The sequence below is a fragment of the Saccostrea cucullata genome, unplaced genomic scaffold (genome assembly GCF_032062105.1).
Source record: "Saccostrea cucullata isolate Sc308-1 unplaced genomic scaffold, CSIRO_AGI_Scuc_v1 ctg4115, whole genome shotgun sequence".
Lineage (NCBI taxonomy): Eukaryota > Metazoa > Mollusca > Bivalvia > Ostreida > Ostreidae > Saccostrea > Saccostrea cuccullata.
The window spans coordinates 57,715-79,976 of NW_026937399.1; the positions used below are offsets into that span (position 1 = coordinate 57,715).

General features: G+C 33.7%; 2 protein-coding genes across 2 annotated transcripts in view; one reads left to right on the plus strand and one right to left on the minus strand.

Moving 5' to 3' along the window:
* Window positions 1-21,994, plus strand: part of LOC134248127 (intermembrane lipid transfer protein VPS13C-like) — a gene marked incomplete at its 3' end in the record, with an annotated part of 35,305 nt that extends 13,311 nt beyond the window's left edge. The window contains exon 15 of the mRNA XM_062730541.1: window positions 21,900-21,994. Coding sequence (XP_062586525.1) covers window positions 21,900-21,994 — 95 coding nt within the window. The remainder of the gene's footprint in view (window positions 1-21,899) is intronic.
* On the minus strand, window positions 10,218-11,937 carry LOC134248124 (E3 ubiquitin-protein ligase TRIM71-like). Its single transcript, XM_062730539.1, has one exon. The coding sequence runs from the start codon at window positions 11,931-11,933 to the stop codon at window positions 10,242-10,244; it is 1,692 nt and encodes a 563-aa protein (XP_062586523.1). The 5' UTR covers window positions 11,934-11,937; the 3' UTR covers window positions 10,218-10,241.
* Window positions 21,995-22,262: the final 268 nt, after the last annotated feature.

The window sequence follows — 22,262 nt, forward strand, 5'->3', positions numbered from 1 at the left end:
TAGAACACAGGGGCTTGTATAGAAAGTAAATAGTTAAAAATTTTAGTACCTAATAGGAGAAAAAGCACGTTTTTTCCTTAGGTACAATTTTTTTAACTTATTTATTTTTTCCACACAACCCTGTGGACAGTACCACCAATAAATTCGCAACGTGGCAAGATATTGCAAAATCGCTCCGAAACAATTTTGATGAAAATACAAAAGTAATTGCACTGAAAATAATTTCTAAATCAATTATGACAAACATTTTAGAGGTTGTGTATGCCTTTTGACCTAAACTAAAATCCAAATGAAGAAAAAATATACTTTATTTTCTGAACGTTTCTTTTTTCCTCACCTAAAATTTACATGCCCCATTACATTTGGAACTTTCAAGTAAATGCACTGAGTTTGAGTTATCGCCCATGTTGATACACGGTTAGATAAAATGACAGTTCTCTCTTTATTGGCAAATTAATTGATGAAAATAATTAAAAAGGGCATACCGCCTCAGTGCTTGTCAAATCATCGGACGATATTGCATATAATGAGGGCAATTTACACGCACGGGTAATTAACTTGTAGTTATATAGTAGACTAGTGTAAACAGGTTTCTTTTAAATTGACCAGTGCTTACCGACGCCTATGCACTGAGTTAAAAAAAGACACGAGTCTTCAGAAAACATTCTTCACATGTTGATTTATTTTTAAGAAAAATATTTTTGCGAATGCAATGCACGTGCAAATTTGCTAAAAATTTATCTACAGTAAAAATTTCCAGATTTACGGTAATAACATTTTCAGGAAGAAATAATTTTGTTAATTTCATCATGTTCATAATGTCAAAATCCATAGCAGCAATAACCATTGATTCAGAATGAATTATAAGCAATATTCAATTTTGGTTATTGTAAAAGTAATTTTTTCTGCATGGTATTAATTAACACTGTGTATGCGGTCACAAATTTTCTACAGAAATTTGTTCAAATGTACTTAAAATAGCTGCAAGGTATATAGTGACAGTCTAAGAAATCCACGTAATTTTCTACCTTCGGATTAAACAGATATTGAGATTCCACAGAATTATGATGCCGCGGAAAAAAGTACATGTATGTCTACATTCTACAATATCTCAATTAAAGGTCTTGCTAATAATACCAAAATTGAACCCTAGCTAAAAATTCTGCAGATTCCACAAAACGTTACATTTTAATTTAGTTAAGAATAACACTTTATAACTTCTTAAAAACAAAATAATATTCCCATGAATAAAGATATATTTAACTCAAACTGCAAAATTATATTAAAAAAAATCATGAAAAAAGTGATTTTTTCAGTAATATGTTTTTTCCACAACAGAAAATTAGCTGTAGGCATTTAGTACTACACTATGTATTAAACATAGGTAATCAAAGATTACGAAGCTCACCTCAACGAATGTGATCAGTTTAAGAAATGCAATTCCTACTAATCATATTTTCTTAATATTAAGTATTCATCCCAACAACAATATTCTTGCAAGTTGTGCTTAACCCTCTACATGGCATATACACATTTCTATGCGTGTAGTGTGAAAAACATGTATTGTGTAAACAAATATTCATAACTGTTGATACTGCAGATATCAAAGACTTCAAGTTCATTCGGATTGATCTGTTCCAAAAACTTTAACGTGGTCTCTTGTATGGAAAATATAGGTCAGATCCAGCATCCCAAGCAAGTCTGATAGGGTACATCCTAGGATGCATCATCCATGCAAGTTTGGTTTAGCTAGGGCTTACAGTTACTTAAGAATGAAAATGTAGGTCAGATCCAGCATCCGAAGCAAGTCTGGTAGTGTCCATCCCTAGATGCATCATCCATGCAAGTTTGATTTAACTAGGGCTTATAGTTACTTGGGAATGAAAATGTAGGTCAGATCCAGCATCAGAAGCAAGGCTGGTAGTGTCCATCCCTAGATACATGTACATCATCCATGCAAGTTTGGTCCAAATAGGGCTCATAGTTACTTAGGAATGAAAATGTAGGTCACATCCAGCATCAGAAGCAAGTCTGGTAGTGTCCATCCCTAGATGCATCATCCATGCAAGTTTGGTTCAGGTAGGGCTTATAGTTACTTGGAAATGAAAATGTAGGTCAGATCCAGCATCCGAAGCAAGTCTGGTAGTGTCCATCCCTAGATGCATCATCAATGCAAGTTTGGTTCAGGTAGGGCTTAAAGATACTTGGGAATAAGAATGTAGGTCAGATCCAGCATCTGAAGCAAGTCTGGAAGTTTCCATCCCTAGATGCATCATCCATGCAAGTTTGGTCCAAATAGAGCTCATAGTTACTTGGGAATGAAAATGTAGGTCAGATCAAGCATCTGAAGCTAGTCTGGTAGTGTACATCCCTAGATACATCATCCATTCAAGTTTGGTTCAGGTAGGGCTTATAGTTACTTGGGAATGAAAATGTAGGTCAGATCCAGCATCCGAAGCAAGTCTGGTAGTGTACATCCCTAGATGCATCATCCATGCAAGTTTGGTCCAAATAGGGCTGCTAGTTCCTGTGGAATGGACCTGCTCCAAAAACTTCTAGATGCATCATCCATGCAAGTTTGGTCCGGTTAGGGCTTATAATTCCTTGGGATTGGACCTGCTCCAAAAACTTTAACCTGCTCCAAAAACTTTAACCTGGTCACTCATCTAGAAAATGTAGGTCAGATCCAGCATCCGAAGCAAGTTTAGTAGTGTACATCCCTAGATGCATCATCCATGCAAGTTTGGTTCAGATAGGGATTATAGTTACTTGGGAATGGACTTGCTCCTAAAACTTTAACCTGGGACGCCGATGCTAACGCAGACGCCAGGGGTATAGCATAAGCTCATCTTGACTTTGTCGAGGTGAGCTAAAAATGACTACCATTTTCAGAATATAGTATAGACTAATCAAATTGCAATGATATAATAATTATGCTGACTTGTTTTCACAATTCTCAGTCTTGTTCACATACTTCTGGCCATCTTGAATAAATGCTGCACTAGACCGATATAACAATCTAGAATTGACTGTAAATTTCAGTAGAAGTTGTAGTATCATTATTTCAATTGTCAGTAGCTCTTATATTTTAGACATTTGGAACAGCCATTGTTCTATCATAACAATTTAATTCTTGAAGAAAATATTCAATTAACTTTGTTGATATCAAATTGAATGTAGATGAAAACAATACCTTGAATATTAATTGTAACAGAATGCAATTGTTGTTTTATTATTTAATGATACATGTATATATATATATAGAGTGTTTAACATCAAACATGTCTTAATGGTTATCAGAATACAAATCTGTCACATTTCATGTAAATTAAAGTTGCAAATAGTAAAAAAAGAAATAATTTTGATCATATTCCCATTTAAACTCAAGGAAAATAAAAAGATCATTCTCTATAAGGCCGTTTTGCGGCCTACAATGACTTCAAATTTTCAGATAGTATTTTTTCCCTTAAAAATTGCATGAGTCACTAGCCTTATGTTCCAATTTAATGATAAATATTGGTTGGTAAAACATACAATAGTATTTTTAATGATATAGGGTCACAAAGTAAGGTACTATCGGCCCGTATTAGCATTAGAGTAATGGGAAAACTTAAGAGAGTGGCTGTGTTAGATAACTCCTACGCATGTCATAACCACCTTTAACCAACACCAAAATGTGCACGTAAATTTCTCCTATTAACAGAAAAAGTGACTACCAAATTATGAATTTGGTTATTAAAAGGTGGTTATGACATCTAAATAAAATCTTTTCACTTCATTTTTACGATATTTGCAGAAAAAAGCTAACTACTCACAATGAAGGATATCAGCTTAATATATAGATTATTTCTTTTTATAAACTTTTGGTTTTATTATAATTTTCTGTTGATTTACTAAGGTTTATATCAGCCATGCATATTTACTAAAAAAATGTTAACTTTTTACTTGAAAATCTAAAAATCAAAGGACTGAGAAGACTGGATGTCATGAAATTACAAGCGGAGACATTTCTTTGAAATGTCTAATAACAATTAAGAAATAAAGACTTTTTATCGAATATAAGATGTGAATATGAGTTATCCTTTATATGTATAATGAAAGTTTAGTATATCTTTATATGCTACCTCTTTGAACTTCATTATGAGTCAGGGTCTGACAAATCCCATTGCCCGACGCCCGGGGCTAGTGAATTTTAGAGGCGGGCAAGTGAATTTTTAATTGGCACTTGCCCGTGGGCAAGTGACTTTAGAAAAACCCAATCAATAAATATTTTTAAGTCACCTGAGTCACTCAGGTGACCTATTGCGATCCGTTTTCGTCTGTCGTCGTCCGTCGTGTGTCGTGTATCGTGTGTCGTGTGTCGTGTGTTAACATTTGAACATTTTCAGCTTCTTCTCTGAAACCACTTAACCAATTTCAACCAAATTTGGTATACAGCATCTATGGGTGAAGGGGAACAAAAATTGTGAATTTCATGGTCCCCGCCCCCCTGGGGCCTGAGGGGTGGGGCCAAAACCACTAAAATTAGTGCAATCTTTAAAAATCTTCTTCTTTACTCCTGGACATCAAGCAGGCTAACTGTTTACATGAATGTAATAAGCATGGAGTCCTCTACCAAAATTGTGAAATTCATTGCCCCAGGGTCAGGGGTTCTAGTGCTAGGGTGGGGCTAAATATGTTATATAGTGAAAATGCATTATTTCCTTAAAAATCTTCTTCTCTGCTCCTGGGCATTAAATAAACTAACTAAGTACATAGTTATGATGAGAAAGAATGCCTCTTCCAAAATTGTGAATTTCTTGGCCCCAGGGTCAGGGGTTCTGATGTTAGGGCGGGGCTCTATTGATTATATAGTGAAAATGCATTGAATCTCTGAAAATCTTCTTCTCTGCTCTGGGGTATTAAATAAACTAGCTAAGTACATAGTTATGATGAGCAAGAGTGCCTCTTTCAAATTTGTGAATTTCATGGCCCCAGGGTCAGGGGTCCTGGTGTTAGGGCGGGGCTCTATTGATTATATAGTGAAAATGCATTGAATCTTTGAAAATCTTCTTCTCTGCTCTGGGGCAGTTGAATAAACTATCTAAGTACATAGTTATGATGAGCAAGAGTGCCTCTTTCAAATTTGTGAATTTCTTGGCCCCAGGGTCAGGGGTTCTAGGGCTACGGCGGGGCTATATAGATTATTCAGTGAAAATGCATTATTTAAAAAAAAAATTTTCCTCTGATCCTGAGTTACTGTATCAAATAAACTAACTAAGTACATAGTTATAATGAGCAAGAGTGCCTCTTCCAAATATGTTAATTTCATGGCCCCTATGTCAGGGGTTTAGCTATTTGGTGTAAGGAGAGGGAGGCTCTACATTACATAAATTCTTTGGAAATCTTTTCCTTTGCTCCTGGGTATTATGCCAATGATCTAAGTATATATATATATATATATTTATGATGAGGAAAGGTGTATCTAGCAAAATGGTTAATTTCATGCCCCCCTGGGTCAGGGGTATCGGGGGGGGGGGGGGGGGGGGTACATAGTCTGAAAATAAATGAATGATTTGAAATCTAATCATTAGTATTACTCAACCATATTTGATGAAATAACATTTATGATGATAAAATTTTGAAATATGTGGCCCCAGGGTCTGTGGTTCTTGTGGGGTTGGGTGCACAATTGCATGGTTTAGAATGGAAGTGCATTTTTCTCTTACTTACTCTGATCTACTTATGGGTGTTAAGTGACAATCTAGTAAGCATTGCTAAGTGTATAATTATGATAAGCAGTAGTGCCTCTTTGCAAAATTGTGAATTTCATGGCCTCTGGTTTAAAACACAAACTAAATTCAATTGTTGGAAAGTTGTTACATGAAACTCAGGTGACCTATAAGGCCCGTGGGCCTCTTGTTAAAAAATGTCACAGTTTTCCACGAAATAAAAATTATTTTGTTGCAAGAGTTATCTTCCTTTGTTTGTCACACTTCGTATGCGAACCAGTTTAATTGTGTCATCATTATGCAATTCATTAATTGTTTTACCGAAAGTTTTAAGTACATGTATATGTACTTAATTGAAAGTGACACATTGGCATTGGAGAAATGGAGAAAGTTTTGGCAGTTATGAGGCAGAAAACGATCCAGAGCCGATGATAAGTACATCGTCCATAACAATGCTAGTTAAAAACTTTGTACAAAATAAGCATACCAGGTATGAAAAAAGAAAAAAACCCAGATGTCCGAAACCATTATTTTAAACAAATCGCATCATGACTATAGCTGAAATATAATAGCTATTTTACATCTCTATATGAGTGAAAAATTTTTGAATGGGACGTAAAACAGCATACAATCAATCAACAGATTGTATGGTACGTAGTACTTAATGGCAGGTGGTTTTAAATTTCACCAATATTCAAAACAACAATCCTAGGCTGCAAAATGTTCGATTTAGAGACAAATTAATTCATTATGATGAATATAAATTGCTGGAGGGGCAAGTAAAAATTGAAGTAGGGCAAGTGAAATTTGACTATGCACTTGCCCTATTTGTCAGCCCCTGTGAGTTCTGCAAATATTCTTTGTATTTCCGTATGAGTACTGTATATGTTCTAGAAATAATGAAAGCAATCTTTGTTGAAGTGGTAACATGCATTTATAATTATTTGTATTTTTGACTTTTTCCCTATGGGTACACACAAAATTTTTATATGGACACTTCCGTACGAGTATCATTTGATCCATATATTGTTTAACTGGGTCTTAATATTGAGAGGACTCATCGACATAAGTTACAATAACATTAGTCCTGTCTGAAATGAATGTTGCTTTACCCCATTTAAGGATTTTTCAACCAGGTAAAGAAGTCATCCACTTATGGTCAAGTGTTTTTGCATAGTTGCATTAATAACCAACGTCATATGCAGGACGGGACCCTTTTTTTGTAAAAAAAAAAGATAATATCCAAAAGACTGATGACATTTACTTTAAATGCTAAAGACATAGGTAGGGAACTGTCACTTAATCTGTGTTAAACAAGTTTGTGACGCTGCACTGAGAAAGAGACTGAATTTAACCTACAGGTTTCAAGAATGTTAAAGAAGCGTCAAACCCTAAGGGTCCATTTTGTACCTGGGATGTTGTAGAACTCTTAAGTCCATATACTTAGTATATACGAAAACTTCAGAATCTGATATGCATAGTTGAAGGAACTGTTAAAATTCTGCTCCATTTTATGTTGTGTCGTAAGACATGGGGGGGGAATCTCAACTTTTATACATGTAAATACATAAAGTTTAGAAGGCATTTTTAACTGAATATATCGTGCAGCACAAGTAATTGAATAAAAGCAAAGCTATTCAACGACGCTATTTCATTTTACTTAGAGATGTATATTTTAATGCAACCGCTCTGAGTTTATATATGTATTGACTATTTACATGTATATGGATAGTCAACATATACTTGCATTGATATTCTTATGCTGTTAATTCTTAATTTTTTTGCAATTGTTGAATTTCCTTTCTTAATTACTACTTCTGTTTTATTTAATCACAATTAAAATCCATTCAGTGCTTTCAGCATAACTTTAGAGTTCTGAATCAATAGAAACTTAGAAACCTCATTTCTAACATGGTTATTTTATGCGTAAAATAAGTACCACATCTATAGAAATGATATACAATTACAATATAATTATGTTCCCCAAACGAAGTTGGGGAACATATTGTTTTTACTCTGTTTCTTATTAAGGTCTTCCGTCTTCAGCGGAAGACCTTATTGTTTTTCTTAGGTTTCTTTTCCACTATTTTTCTTATTATTATTTTTTTTCTTACCGATTTTGTGCACGCGAGTTCTCGGAAACGGCTCAATGGATTTTCATGAAACTTTCAGGTCTGATAGAACATCAAAAAATCTAGAGATAAAATTTTTTATTTTGATGACGTCACTTCCGGTTCGGAGATTTTCGCAATTTTGTCATTTTTAGAGGGTCACTTTGTCCGGCAATGTTCTCAAAAACCGTTGAAGATAGAAGTATGAAATTTTCAGTGATGATAGATCAACCTTTGGAGAAGTGCATTGAGTATATCATTTTCACCGGAAGTAGGTAACGCCGACGCTCGCTATGGCCCGAAAATAGTCCTATCAAGAATTTCAAAATATTTAGCACCTTTTCTACGATAAATTTTTACCTAGAAATATTTTGTTAAAGCATGTAGAACAAAAAAGATGTAGAATATCAAGATCTACCAAATGACATCTCGAAAAAAGGGCTGGCCCCTTAAATTAGGGGCCTGGAGGGGCCGAAAGTTTTTCCTTTATATCTCAAAAAGTTTTGAGAATTTGTAATACGTCAAAGAAGCAAAGTTGTTCAAAATGTCAAGCTTAATCTATTGGAGTCGTCAAAATACGCCCGGCGTCGTCACTTCCGGCCAAACCGGAAGTAGTCGGAAAACGCGTATTTTTGCCGTTCTTGATAAGTTTTTTGGTAACATATGTCTCTGGGAGCGTTAAAATTAATTTTCCGTCCGTCGTCATCACTTCCGGTCAAACCTGAAGTAGCAGTAAATGGCTTATTTTTGCATTAATTAACATGGATTGGGAGGATTCAAACCATTTTTGGGTGTTATTTCTCATTTTTGTTAAAAATGAAAGCTACTTCCGGTCAAACAGGACGGAAGACCTACTCGTTGCTTTGCAACGAGCTTTGCTCTAGTTATTATTATTTTTCTTCTTCTTCTTCCTGGGTACTTTTTTGTCCGGGAGTGATCTTGTAAACTGTTCGTCCGATGTAGGTAAAACCTTTTTAGGGTCAGTAGACATGTTATGTAGATTTGTGGAATCAAGGTCATTTTGCGCGCACGTGCTTGCAAGAGCGTGCACGTGCAACACGTGAAATGACTAATATAATGGATATTGCCGTAACTTTTCTATTTTTCAATGAATTTTTTTGAAACTCATAATGTAAGGATACATTAGAAGTATAGACAAGATAGCATGGTCGAAATAGCAAGATCTCACGCGCATGCACGTGCGCTTTGGTCTGATTGGCTGAAACTAAAGTCTCAATATCTTTCTTGTTTCTCGTCATAATCCTTTGAAATTTTGAACAGAGTCCTACATTATGAAGATCTACAGCATGATATAAAATTTTTCATGAAAGCATGCGCATGTGCGCGTGCTGCAATATGATTGGCTGAAACTTTAAATGGCTATATCTCCTTTGTTTTTAGACGAAATTCTTTGAAATTTTAAACATTGCCATGCATTAGGATATCCTACAATATGATGTAGAAAAAAATCATGAAATCACGCGCATGCACGTGTGCTGCAATCTGATTGGCTGAAACTTGAAATGGCTATAACTCCCTTGTTTTTCAACCAAACCGGATGGGATTTAGAACATAGATAGATGTAAGGGACATAGATAGATGTAAGGGACCCCTATAAGAAGGTATGGTCATCATGCACGTGCACGCACGTGCTTGCATTTGGAACGAGTATAATTGAAAATACACTTGAATGAGTGATTTTTTATTACTTTTGGACTGAATGCTTTAATGTATAGTTATTAAAATATGTAGATAGTGTAGACAAGATGATATGTTCATAACGCACATGCATTCATATGCGCTTGGGTGCAATGCTAAAATTTGAATATAATTGGTATCCTTTTTGGAAAACGTAATGCACAGAGTTTGTCTTATTTAATGAAGCTTACAGGGAATATGGCACCAAAATGGAGTTGGGGAGCGTTTGGGGAACATCTGTAACGGTTCCCGTTACAATTAGTACTAGTTATATATGATATAATACTTTTCAATAAATTGCAAATCAAACTTTTTCAGCACCATACAGTGTGAATTTCGTAAAGATTTACGTTCAAAATATGCAAAAATGTGGATGCATCAGAATTCTTGTCATAAAAAATATCTTAAACCTTAAATTTAAACAATCTTCGAATTTATTACTTAGGTCTGATGTATTTCCGACATAAATAAACAATTTTTGATCATTTACATTCAAAAACATGCAAAGAAACTTGATTTAAATAGACCTACCTTCAAATTTTCTTTAACTGACAGCCATTTTTTTATCTCTAAATCACGTGACTTAGATGATCGATGTTGAAAAACAAACATCAAAATCATAAACTAGAATGATTATAGTTATATAAAATCACATTTTAAAGTGATTTTATCGTAGGCTAGAAAATGGCCTTATAGAGAATGAACCTTTATCACAAATTGTTTACATATATTTGATTTTCTTCACTCTACCACCGTCATGCTCAGCCACAAAGAGGTTGTCTCTGGTGTCTACACATAAACCCCATGGTTCATCTAGATCACAGTTATCAATGTAACGGAGGAACTGTCCATCCTGATCTAGGATATGGATACAGTCGTTGTCACGGTCTGCTGTCAGAATCTGACTCTGGCTGTCTGTTGTGATACCGCAGGGATAAAATGATTCCTTTTTAAAGAAAAAATGATAGAATGATCCCATGAAAGTAGAGGGATGACCAATGTATCTAAACCGGAGTTTTCCTGCCTGATTAACCACCACTACTGCACTGGCTCCACTGTCAGCCACACAGATATCCAGGTTCCTGTTCTCACTGATGTATTTAAGGCCGCCAGATGAATACAGAGGTTTACTTTCACTATCAAACTGAATGGTTTGTTTCTCTGTGGAACCAGAGTAACGGACAACTTTTGATTGTTTATTATCATCACTGTCCATGATAACCAGAAGGTCATCAGAGGACGTTATACAAATATTGTTAGGTTTCCACCCCGGTAGTCTGATCACTTCCTGTATCTGGTCATTCTTCACCATGTTTACAGTTCTTGTATCACGGTCAGTATAAACTAGATCTCCGCTCCTTGTCACTGCTATGTCACGTGGCATCTTTCCAGACTTGGTTTGGATTGACTTCAGTACATTACCCAGGAGGTTGTAGAGTTTCATGATTTTGTCTCCTCCACGTGTCCAGATTTCTTCATCACTGAGACAAGTAACACTGTATAGTTCGTCATATCCAGTGTTAATGGTGGTGATGAGCTCTGGTTCATTAAGCAGTGGTTTGACTGGAGGACAGGATACAGCTTCTGGTGTCTTCATTGTGTAGCCATCTTCTTTAGTTGTAATGGATAACGATGATAATGAACCAAATAACTGAGAACATTGATCTCTATTATTATTTTCTGTAAACTCAGGAAACTTAACGATCAGTTTGGATGGTAGTTTGGTGAATTTTTCTGATTTTATTTCATAGGAGAGTGATTTAATTACCTCTTTGGATTGTAAAATGTCTTCAGTTTCTAATATAGACTGTTTGATATCAGCAACAAGTTTCTTTATATCATTTAGATGTTGATTAAGGGCATTTCTATGTTGGTTTTTCTTTTCATTGATATCTTCTTTGTTTTTCTCTATAACTTTGTCAATTTCTCTGTGCCATTCTTCTCCATGTTTTGTGACCTCTAATGTAAGTTTCTCATATTTTCCGTCTATTTCAGCTAACCGGGTTTCTATGTCAGTAACAATTTCTTCAAATGTTGAGTAAACTGTTTCTTTCAGTCTTTTTCTTTCCTTTTCAATGTTCTCTTTCTTAGAGTTCATGAGATCTTTAAGACTTTTGAAATGATGTCTCTTATGTGTAGGGGATATAACACATTTTGGACATGCTGGAATGTTGCAATCTTCACATAGCATTTCACAGTTCTCTTCAGAATGAGTTTGACAAAGAGGGTACACAAGTTTGGATCTTCTCAAAGCAAGAGGCACCACATCATGTTTTTTAGAGACATCAGAGATGTGTTCCCCAACACAATCCTTACAGAGATTCATAGGACATAAGTTACAGTACATTTGTACAATTTTATCTTTACAGACGGTACATCTAATGATGTCCTGGGCAGAAAGTCTGGGGTCCATTTTATCAGAGTCTTGAAGTTGCTATAAAATTTAATAGTTATCATTATTAATTAATGAAAAAAATACAATTTAAAAAATGCACTGTATAAGATTTGATAAGAACAAAAGATGAACAAAATGTGATTTTACCTGCTATTTCTTTGGTAACTATTTGCTATATGTGACTGTATGTACACGAGGCTATGTCTGCAATAATTTACCTGATCAGTGAAGATAAGATTAGCCATGTGATTTTTATAATTGGGAAAACCATCTTGTACCAAGCTTACATAGACTTTGATATTAAATCGACACGGTTTTACATTTTATCTGTTTATATGTTGTTGAAGTATGTCTTTATCCTAATTTGATAGTATGTATAGGTAAATAATATATTAAGTTCAGTTGTTGACCTGAAGTAACTTTTTTGTAGCATAATGGATTGGCTTTCATGATAGTCTTATATGCATTAAGACAAACATCTTGCTGGTTATTGTATCAGCATGTTGAAAAGATAGTCCAGGAGATTTTTAATTCTCTGTTATTGAAATTGCCAAGACAATTTTTTGTCCCCCGCTTGAAAAGTGGGGGATATTAATTTGGGTTTGTCCGTCTTTCTGTCTGTCTGTAACGCTTTCGTTTCCACACGATATCTCGAGACCCCTTTGAGCTTTTGCAATGAAATTTAGCATAGCAACTCCCTGTGGCCTAAGGAAGACCCCTATTGATTTTGAGGTCAAAAGGTCAAAGGTCAAGGTCATAAATAAGCAAATTCTGTCTGTTATAACACTTTTGTTTCCACACGATATCTCTAGAACCATTTGAGCTATTGCAATGAAATTTAAAATAACAACTCCCTGTGGCCTAAGGAAGACCCCTATTGATTTTGAGGTCAAAAGGTCAAAGTTCAAGGTAATAAATTTATAAATTCTGTCTTTGTGTAAAACTATCATTTCCGGGCGATATTTCAAGATGATTTTGAGCTTATTTAATGTAATTTTATTCCAAAACTCCCTAGGACCTCTCTCACCCCTCTCAAAGTGCCCCGCCCTGTTTGTTTTACTAGTATTTATCATATTACCTGTCGCTAATTTTAGCACAGGGACATGCGGAGAGTTATTGCGTACAAAACAGGTTCTCGGCGGACTTTATGTTCTTATTACATCTATTAGAACTGTTTAATAAAGGCTAAATAAATCAAACACCATGGATTGTGTAAAATTTTGACAATAGCGAACATGAATATATACATGTATTTGACTTCACTTCTGCATATACTTAACGTCATTTAAAGCGATTCTGTGGTCTAGTGGTATGTCTCCCGCTTCACATGTGAAAGGTACCGGGATCGAACCTCGGGCCATCCCTTTTTTTTTTTAACTTTTCTTTTTTTTTTAAATGATAGTATTCAGCATGTGAAAAGAATAATTTATGAGGTTATAAAATCATCATTACAGTGTGATAAATATTCCATATAAAAAGAATCTTCTATACACATAATAAAGAATAAGCAATCAAATCTTTATACGCATATTGACATACTTGTATTTTATTTGCTTCAGTATACATGTATACATTTTATAATTCTACAAATTCAGTCAGGGGGGATCCGACTTTTTTCCCTAAGCGGGGGACACGAATTCTCTGAATTAGCTTGTTTTCCCAGGATTAATTTTTGAAAAAGATTGTTTTTTAGGATTGAACTTGATTTGATGTGTAACATGGAATCTGCATCTGAACTGTGCATCGATCTGATGTTTTGGAGGTCCGTGTTTGCTCTGTTCCTATTTCAGATTGTTTTATGGACTTTGATATTAAATACTGTTTGTTATATTGATCCATATCTTTCACTTCTATTATAGCATTTAAAATTTGTTATCTTTATTTATGTTGACTTTGATATTTGCCAAATTGTAAGTGGGATAAATGTATGTTGACATAATCTTTTTCTTTAGCATACACTAGAATAAATAAATTCAACTTTTCTGGTATTTAACATATTACTGCAAAATACAACAACAACAAAAAAAAAGATGCTGAAGCATTGCTCATGATCGTTTTAATTTATCACTTCTCAATATACATATTAATACTGTTAACCATCTTTTATTCGTGTGCAAAATATATTTTGTGAGTTTCACGACCTACTTTCAGTTGTGAACCATTTATTTTGCTTTGTTTTAGAAGAAAACATTTCCTTATTATAAAAAAATAATTGTGCAGTTGCAGATTGATTTCAAACTGAGGAATCGCGAATGAAAGCTAGACGACTCAAAAATAGTCGGTTTACTGTAAATCTGTATAACAAACATTTCTATAGGATTCCTGTATGTGGAATATAGTGTGGATGTTATTGCTCCTCTCAGTGCAGTTTTTTTTATTAGTTAGTTGTGATATGGTATTTTAAATTGAAACATTAGTACTATACTACATGAAAACCATACAATTTTAAAGCAGATAAAGTTATTCCTTCCCAAAGAGACTTTTTATGTAAAGTGAAAATTAATTTTAATAATTTATCTTCTTATTTTTGTTTGACACGTATATGATCCTTGATGATTTTTTTCATTCCCAGTGAAATTGGATAATTAACTTCAACAAAAAAGAGCATAATATTTAACATTGAATTGAAGTTTACAATAAGAACTATAATGGGCATGCTAAATCTGTGTGAAATGAAGTAGTGTCACATATTGAGAGGAAATATGTGATGTAAAAAAGGCTCAAAACTTACCGGCATTACAATTATGCACATGCATATACATGCACTACAATGTTACGGTGCTGATACTTTTATAACAGTTTGGCTGAGCAACTGCAGTATGTAAATACTCATACAACTCGTGCATAAATTGATCAGTTTAAAAAGTCCATACCCACATTATTTGGGAGACTGAACCTTAACAATTTTGAAAATTAATACATATGTATATTGACATTTAAACATTCTTTTCTAATAGCAGGTTATATTATAAATTTTGTTAAAATAAACAAATTCAAAATCAAAAAATAGATTTGTAATTAGTGTATATATATCTTCCCACAAAAATGTAGGATTGCATAGATAGAATTGCGTTTAAAGTCTGACTTTTTAAACTTGCTTGTATTAGATAAAAAAAGGTACAGAGTAAGAGAGAGAGAGAGAGAGAGAGAGAGAGAGAGAGAGAGAGAGAGAGAGAGAGAGAGAGAGAGATTTCCTGTAAATATATGTAAATAAATGTAAGAATTTATCTGCAGGTTTAGTTTCACTTTCACACACCACGGTCAATAGAATTTGGCTTTACTTACGCTACCGAGTATATATAGATATCATTATCGATATCATAATGTGATCATGGCTTAAAAAGTTTAATTAGAAAACAAATTATCGGTTTCTTGTGTTAGAAATTTATTCAACTGTAAATTCTTTTTGACATGATCTATATTCACTTAATATAGTACTCCAGTACAGAACTGTTTTTGCTGCATGGACATCGTTTTAATACCCCACTTAAGTTGCGTGAGGTATAATGTATGTAAGACTCCAAAGTCCGAAGGTGACGCCAAAGTCCAATGGTCTTGCCAAACCCCAATGGTCTGTGCTTAACCCTGATGGCTCGTTGTCTTTACGGACACCAACGTCCGATGGTCACGCCAAAGTCCGATGGCTCATTTCCTATGAGAAGTGCGACGCTAAAGTACGATGGTCTGACACGCCAAAGTCTGATGGTGGTGAGGAATAATTAATGTTTATGACATCACAATAGTCCGACGTCATGACGTTATTCTGCATTCAAAAGAGCAAGAGCCATCTTATGAATAAAATGGCCCTGTACTTATGTCAATTAATTAACTATCACCCTCTTTCCCATTTCATATATCAAAAGAAAGAAGACACCTGGTGCTTTCATTTCCTATAATAAAATTTCGTTTTTGAGAGTCCAGATATTGGAAAACAGGTTTGAGAAATTGCAATATTCTTGAAATTTGCAGAAAACATGCATATTTGACTACCTTCAGCAAAGAATTAAAATATGAGCACAGCCCCTGATCCAAAAAATAAAACATGCTTTTTGATCTTCAGAAACAGAGCTTTCATTATGTATTTGCATATTTTGGATCAGAGGTTGTGCTCTATATGAAATATAGGAAAAAAAGCTTGAACTTTAGGTCATTTTCAAAGGAATTTACAGGATAATATGAAAATCACGCATTTTATGACGTCATGATGCATTGACTAGATGGGAAATTACGTCACAATTAATAGATACGTGGTCACCAACACTCAAAGTGATAAATACTGCATTTGCAACCTAAACTGATCAGTTTTGATTTTTCAGAAATTCTCAGGGCCAAATATGGCCCAAAGTGGCTCTACCTCTTTATTGATTAAGTATTCGTCTCACATACGTTTTTACGGATACTGCTTTTTGTTTTCACCAACCAGAGGTATTAGTTAGGGTTAGTCCTCGTACACCACTGGAGTGATAATTTACACATTGATACAAAGGTCTAATTACGATTTTAATTTTTTTTTTCATTTTGGTCCTCGCACACTAATCTGATTTGTTTCTGCACCCACCTATGATGTTTATGCAACGAAATGATGAAACGTAATTGTTCGACTGATAAGTGTTGATGAAGTTCAACCTACATCCAAAGGACGATTTTATCTGTTATCATGATATTTTGTATTTTTTTTGGCATGTATATTTTGGCAGCGAATTCTTCGCAAAAGTAAATTGAAAAATAGACAAAAATTGTTTTCTGTGTCAAACCATCAGGGTTTGGTGCAGATATGACCTTTCTGGAGTAATTATCGCACTATTGGAGTCCTTCAAATTTTTCCTTTAATAGTTGGTGTTATCCCATTTTTTGTCAGCGAAACTCCTCTTGAACCGCTGCACAGAATTTTATCAAACATAAAAATTGGACACAATGTGTAGATGTGCAAATTACCAAAAAAGTCCAATTCCTTTATTTTTTGAATTTAAACACTTTTTAACTGGTTAAAGAATTTAAAAGGCCATAAAACCTTGATTAAGAGATGAACATTTTCCAGCGAACTCCTCTTAAACCGCTGTCAAAATTTCTTTTATACTTAGAAAAAATATAGAAAGGAAATCATATGTAAATATGCATATTACCTGGAAATTCCGACTTTCAAGTTTTATTTTTCCCGGGAATTTCCACATATATTTAGCTTATATTTTGGCCATATGAATATAGATATGAACAGTTTGTCAGCACAACTCTCTTACATAATGCTGCACAGAATTTAAAACATTTCAACTGTACAAAACTATTGTGTGCACAGTGTGTAGATGTGTATTTTACAGAGGAAAAGTTGGTCTTCTTCTTCTTCTTCTTCTTAACAAAATTCGTCACACTAAAAACTTAATGTTTTGGCCATAGTTTAATCATAGGGTTTTAATTGAATATAGTTTAATTAGCATTATAGAATCCAAATTTATTGCTTAAACTAAAACATTAGGTAGAATTTCTTAAATAGAGATCAAGACAAAAATTTGCTGAAAAGCTGAGGGGCGAACCTCGTTCAATTGTCAAAACAATCAGTAACCAACATTTAAAAAAAACTCCTCGTATGTTTAAGTATATTTCAGAATAATTCGTCATTGACCATGTTTACAATAGTAAAAATTACACAGATAAAACATGCTAAAATCTTGCAGATATGCAATAGGATGCTAAAAGACAAATTTAAAACTATCTTGTTTGAAAATCATTTATTTACCAAAACATCTCTAATGAAACTGTTACAGTAGCTCTACGGAACTGTATAATGTAGTTAAATTAGCACTTGGATTTGAAACTTTGCAACAGGCAGCAATAAATAGAATTATGTAATCATAATACACTATAATAGGGATGCTTCGTATGAACTTTATTGTGATTCCTATGACCTTTAATACAGAGGCATCTTTATTTGCTGTAGACTATATTTTGCAAAGCTTAATTTTTAGAGATAGTCATTTATATAAAATCCATGTTATCGCTCTAAATAATTTGTAGAAATTCACATAAACATGAGATTTAAATTTCAGCACACTTTGTTCACACGTATTTAATTTTCTTCACTTTACCACTGTATAACTCAGCTACAAAAAGGTTGTCTTTTGTGTCTACACATAAACCCCATGGACGCCGTAAATCACAATTATCAATGTTATGCAGAAACTGTCCATCCTGATCTAGGATGTGGATACAATTGTTGTTACTGTCGGATATCAGGATCTGACTCTGTCTGTCTGTTGTGTTGGATTAAGACCCTGGTTATAATGAATAATTTCTGACAGAAGAACCAAACATTTGACACACAGAACATTGATCACTTGATTATTATATCTAGTACTGAATGGTTTGCTTCTCTGTGGAGCCAGAGTAACGGACAACTTTTGAATGTTCATTATCACAATGGTCAGTTTGGATGGATCCAGTAATCTGATCACTTCCTGTATCTGTTTATTCTTCACTATGAAGTTTTTTCTAGATTCCCAATACTGCTATGTCACAGGGTTTAATCATTTGGTTTAGGAAAGTGAGTTTCATGATTTTGATTACAGATTTTCATTGAGACAAGTAACAGATTGTTATACCCAGAATTTCTTCAGTGGTTTTCTAATATAGCCATCTTTTTTAGTTGTAATGGATTGATATCAGCAACATTATTAGTTTCTTTATATCATTTAGATGTTGATTAAGGGCATTTCTATGTTGGTTTTTCTTTTCATTGATATCTTCTTTGTTTTTCTCTGTAACTTTGTCAATTTCTCTGTGCCATTCTTCTCCATGTTGTGTGACCTCTGATGTAAGTTTCTCATATTTTCCATCTATTTCAGCTAGCTGGGTTTCTATATCGGTAACAATATCTTCAAATTTGGAGTAAACTGTGTCTTTCAGTCTTTTTCTTTCTTGTTCAATGCATTCTTTCTTAGAGTTCATAAGGTCCTCAAGACTTTTGAAATGATGTCTCTTATGTGTGCTAGATATAACACATTTTGGACATGATGGAATGTTGCAATCTTCACATAGCATTTCACAGTTCTCTTCAGAATGAGTTTTGCATTGAGGGAACACAAGTTTGGATTTTCTCAAAGCAATTGGCACAACCTCATGTTTCTTAGAGACATCAGATATGTGTTCTACTACACAATCCTTACACAGGTTCTTTGGACATAAATTACAGCACATCTGTACAACTTTATCTTCACAGATGTCACATCTTATGATGTCCTGGGCACAAATGCTTTGATCCATTTTTCAGAATTTTGGATATGCTGTAAAATTTAATTATCATGATTGAGTAATCAAAATCAATTGAAAGATGAAAAAACATAGGCTTTAATTAAGTCAGAAAAAGGGAGATAAAATTAGATTTTTACCTGCTATATCTCTGGTAGCTGTAACTATGAGCATGCAGGGGAAGCTGAGGTGGCAATAATTTATTTGTGTGTATAAAACAAATCATATGACTTCTTGTGTAAACTACCTTGTTCCACATTTATATAAACTTTGATGCATGTGTTAAACAGATGCACTTGTCTATATTTTATCTGCTTTTTGTTCTATTTCTGTATCTTAATTTGCAGATACATGTATAGTATAAGGTACATCATATTAGCTCAGTTGTTGACCTCTATTGTACTTTTTAGTAGTAGTATTTGCTATTAAATATTATTAGTAGGTTTTCAAAAACGAAGATTTTAATTGTCATGAATAATTTTGAAATACAATGTATGTTCAAAATTTACGTCACCTGGGTATATATGTAGAAAGGCAAACATCTTGCTGGTTAATGTCTTAAGATGTTTAAAGATAGTCAAAATATAATTTGATAAATTTTTATTTATTGTAATTTCAAAAAGTCATGACTCAAAAAAAAATAACTCAAGGGTTCATTAATTCTTGAAAAAAATATATTCTTTTTAAATGGAGGTAAGGTTTAATTTTTCAGACTTTTATCTCTGTAGAAAAGATTCAGATATAAGCACTCTTGTTAATATTAGCTGCAGATCTGTAGCTCTCCGAAAAAATATATATTGATAGACCGGAGAGCTACAGTGCCACCCATTGAAAAAACTGTATATTTATTGCGCACAAAAAAGTGCGCTCGATTCTTATTTATTTTTTCCAAATTCTTACCTCAATTGCAAAAAAATGGAAGATATCAAAAAATTACTCTCTCCTGTATCAAGTTCTCTCGTAGTTAACATCTGAACGAAGCATATTGGACCGAATTATCTTTGAAACCAAAATGGCAGTATAAATAAGCGAAATGTTCGATGATTGTAATATCAGGGCCAGGAGGACTATTAACAACAATTATGAGGAAAGTTTTGTTGTGGAAAGAGTCAAAGAATATGTTAGGAACACACGGTTAGTAATATTTTGAGATTACAGCTTTAAAAACATGGAGAAATAAATCGAGAACCGAGCGCATTTTTTGTGCGCAATAAATATACAGTTTTTTTCAATGGATGGCTCTGTAGCTCTCCGGTCTATCAATATTTTTTTTCGGAGAGCTACAGATCTGCAGCTAGTTAATATAAACTAAACTTGGTTTTGATACAAATTTAAAGGTTGAATTTGAAGTGGACTGTGTAACATGGCTATCAGTGAAATGTACTGATTTATTTTGTGTTGTACCATAAACATATTATGTTATCTCTAGCTGTGTTCACTTTGACTTTTTCCAGGTTGAGCTAGGGTTAATGTTAGTTCAGAGTTAAATGTTAATTCATGCCATCTGTTTCTCCACATTTTACTTTATACAGCCAAAATAGATTTCACTTTTAAAAATATTGCTGCATTAACAAAAAAGATGCAAAAGCAATGGTCATTTTATCACTTCTAAATAAATAAATAAAAAACTCTGTTGAACAAATAAACCTTTCAAAGTATATTCCTATATATTGAATTTATGACTGTTTGATGTTACATTTCCTTATTTAAATAAGTACTCTTACTACCTAAAAACAACACATTTCCTAGAGCAAATTTAGGTATCACATGCTAAAGAGATATAAATGTTTTAATACGGCAGTGGAGATTAAACAAAAAAAGGTATTTTTCTTTGAAGAAAAAAGGATTAAGATGATGGGGGTGGGGGGGGGGGTGTAGGGCATTTTAAGAACTGAAATCTCATGTATATCTCTTGCTACAAGTTAAAGGAATTTCTCAGCCAGATTTAGTATTTCATGTGAGTGCTGTGTCACACTTTGTGACAACAAGGTATTATTTCTGATAACTCATTTTGAGAAATAAAAGAAGTCTTTGTGGCATTTTTGTTGCAGCATAAATATTGAATTTTTATCAAAACCATTTCAGTTAAAATACTGTTTTTTTTACTTCAAATTTTTATGTGACTATATTTACCCAAAGGCATTAACACTGTCTTTTTATACATGTAAATACAAAAGGAAGAGGAAGTAATATCTGATATATAAGAAGTACAGGACTGGAAGTTTTATTTCAGGAATCAAATTTTTTGCCTTGTTCAAAATTTTCGTATTAGAAATATTTCTCTTTGATTAAACAATGTTAAAGTTATCTCTCATTGATTTATTCGTGTGAAAAAGGAGGGACAGTGTTCTAGTATATTTGATTATTAAATTCTACAATTATATATCATAATTTATTTTGATGGATTGTATTTTATGATTTATCAACATTACATTCTTTGATTTAACAATAATATGGTTATCTCTTTTTTATTTATCAATTTTAGAGTTATCATTCTTTAATTTTGCAATGTTAGAGTTATCTCTCTTTGATTTGTGAATTTTTGAGTTATCATTCTTTGATTTTGCAATGTTAGAGTTGTCTCTCTTGATTTATCAATTTTTTTAGGGTTATCTCTCTTTGGCTTAACAATAATAGAGTTGTGTCTCTTTGAGTTACCAACTGAGTTATCATTCTTTGATTTATCACTGCTATATTTATTTTTATTGTCAGATCATTAGTCCTCACTGAATCATTATTTTTCAGATGAGCTGTTTGATTTGTCTGAGGAGGAGAAGCAGGAAATCTATGAAGGAGTGGGCTACAGTGAATCAGAAAGTCCACAGAGCATGCCCAAAGAGGTAAACACTAATTAACTGGACTAATCCATAGTGGGCTACAGTGAATCAGAAAGTCCACAGATCATGCCCAAAGAGGTAAACCACTAATTAACTGGACTAATCCATAGTGGGCTACAGTGAATCAGAGAGTCCACAGAGCATGCCCAAAGAGGTAAACCACTAATTAACTGGACTAATCTATTGTGGGCTATAGTAAATCAGAAAGTCAACAGAACATGCCCAAAGAGGTAAACCACTAATTAACTGGACTAATCTATTGTGGGCTATA

Coding starts and splice junctions, on each gene's coding strand:
- LOC134248124 (XM_062730539.1), bottom strand. CDS start 11,933: ATGGACCCCAGACTTTCTGCCCAGGACATCATTAGATGTACCGTCTGT.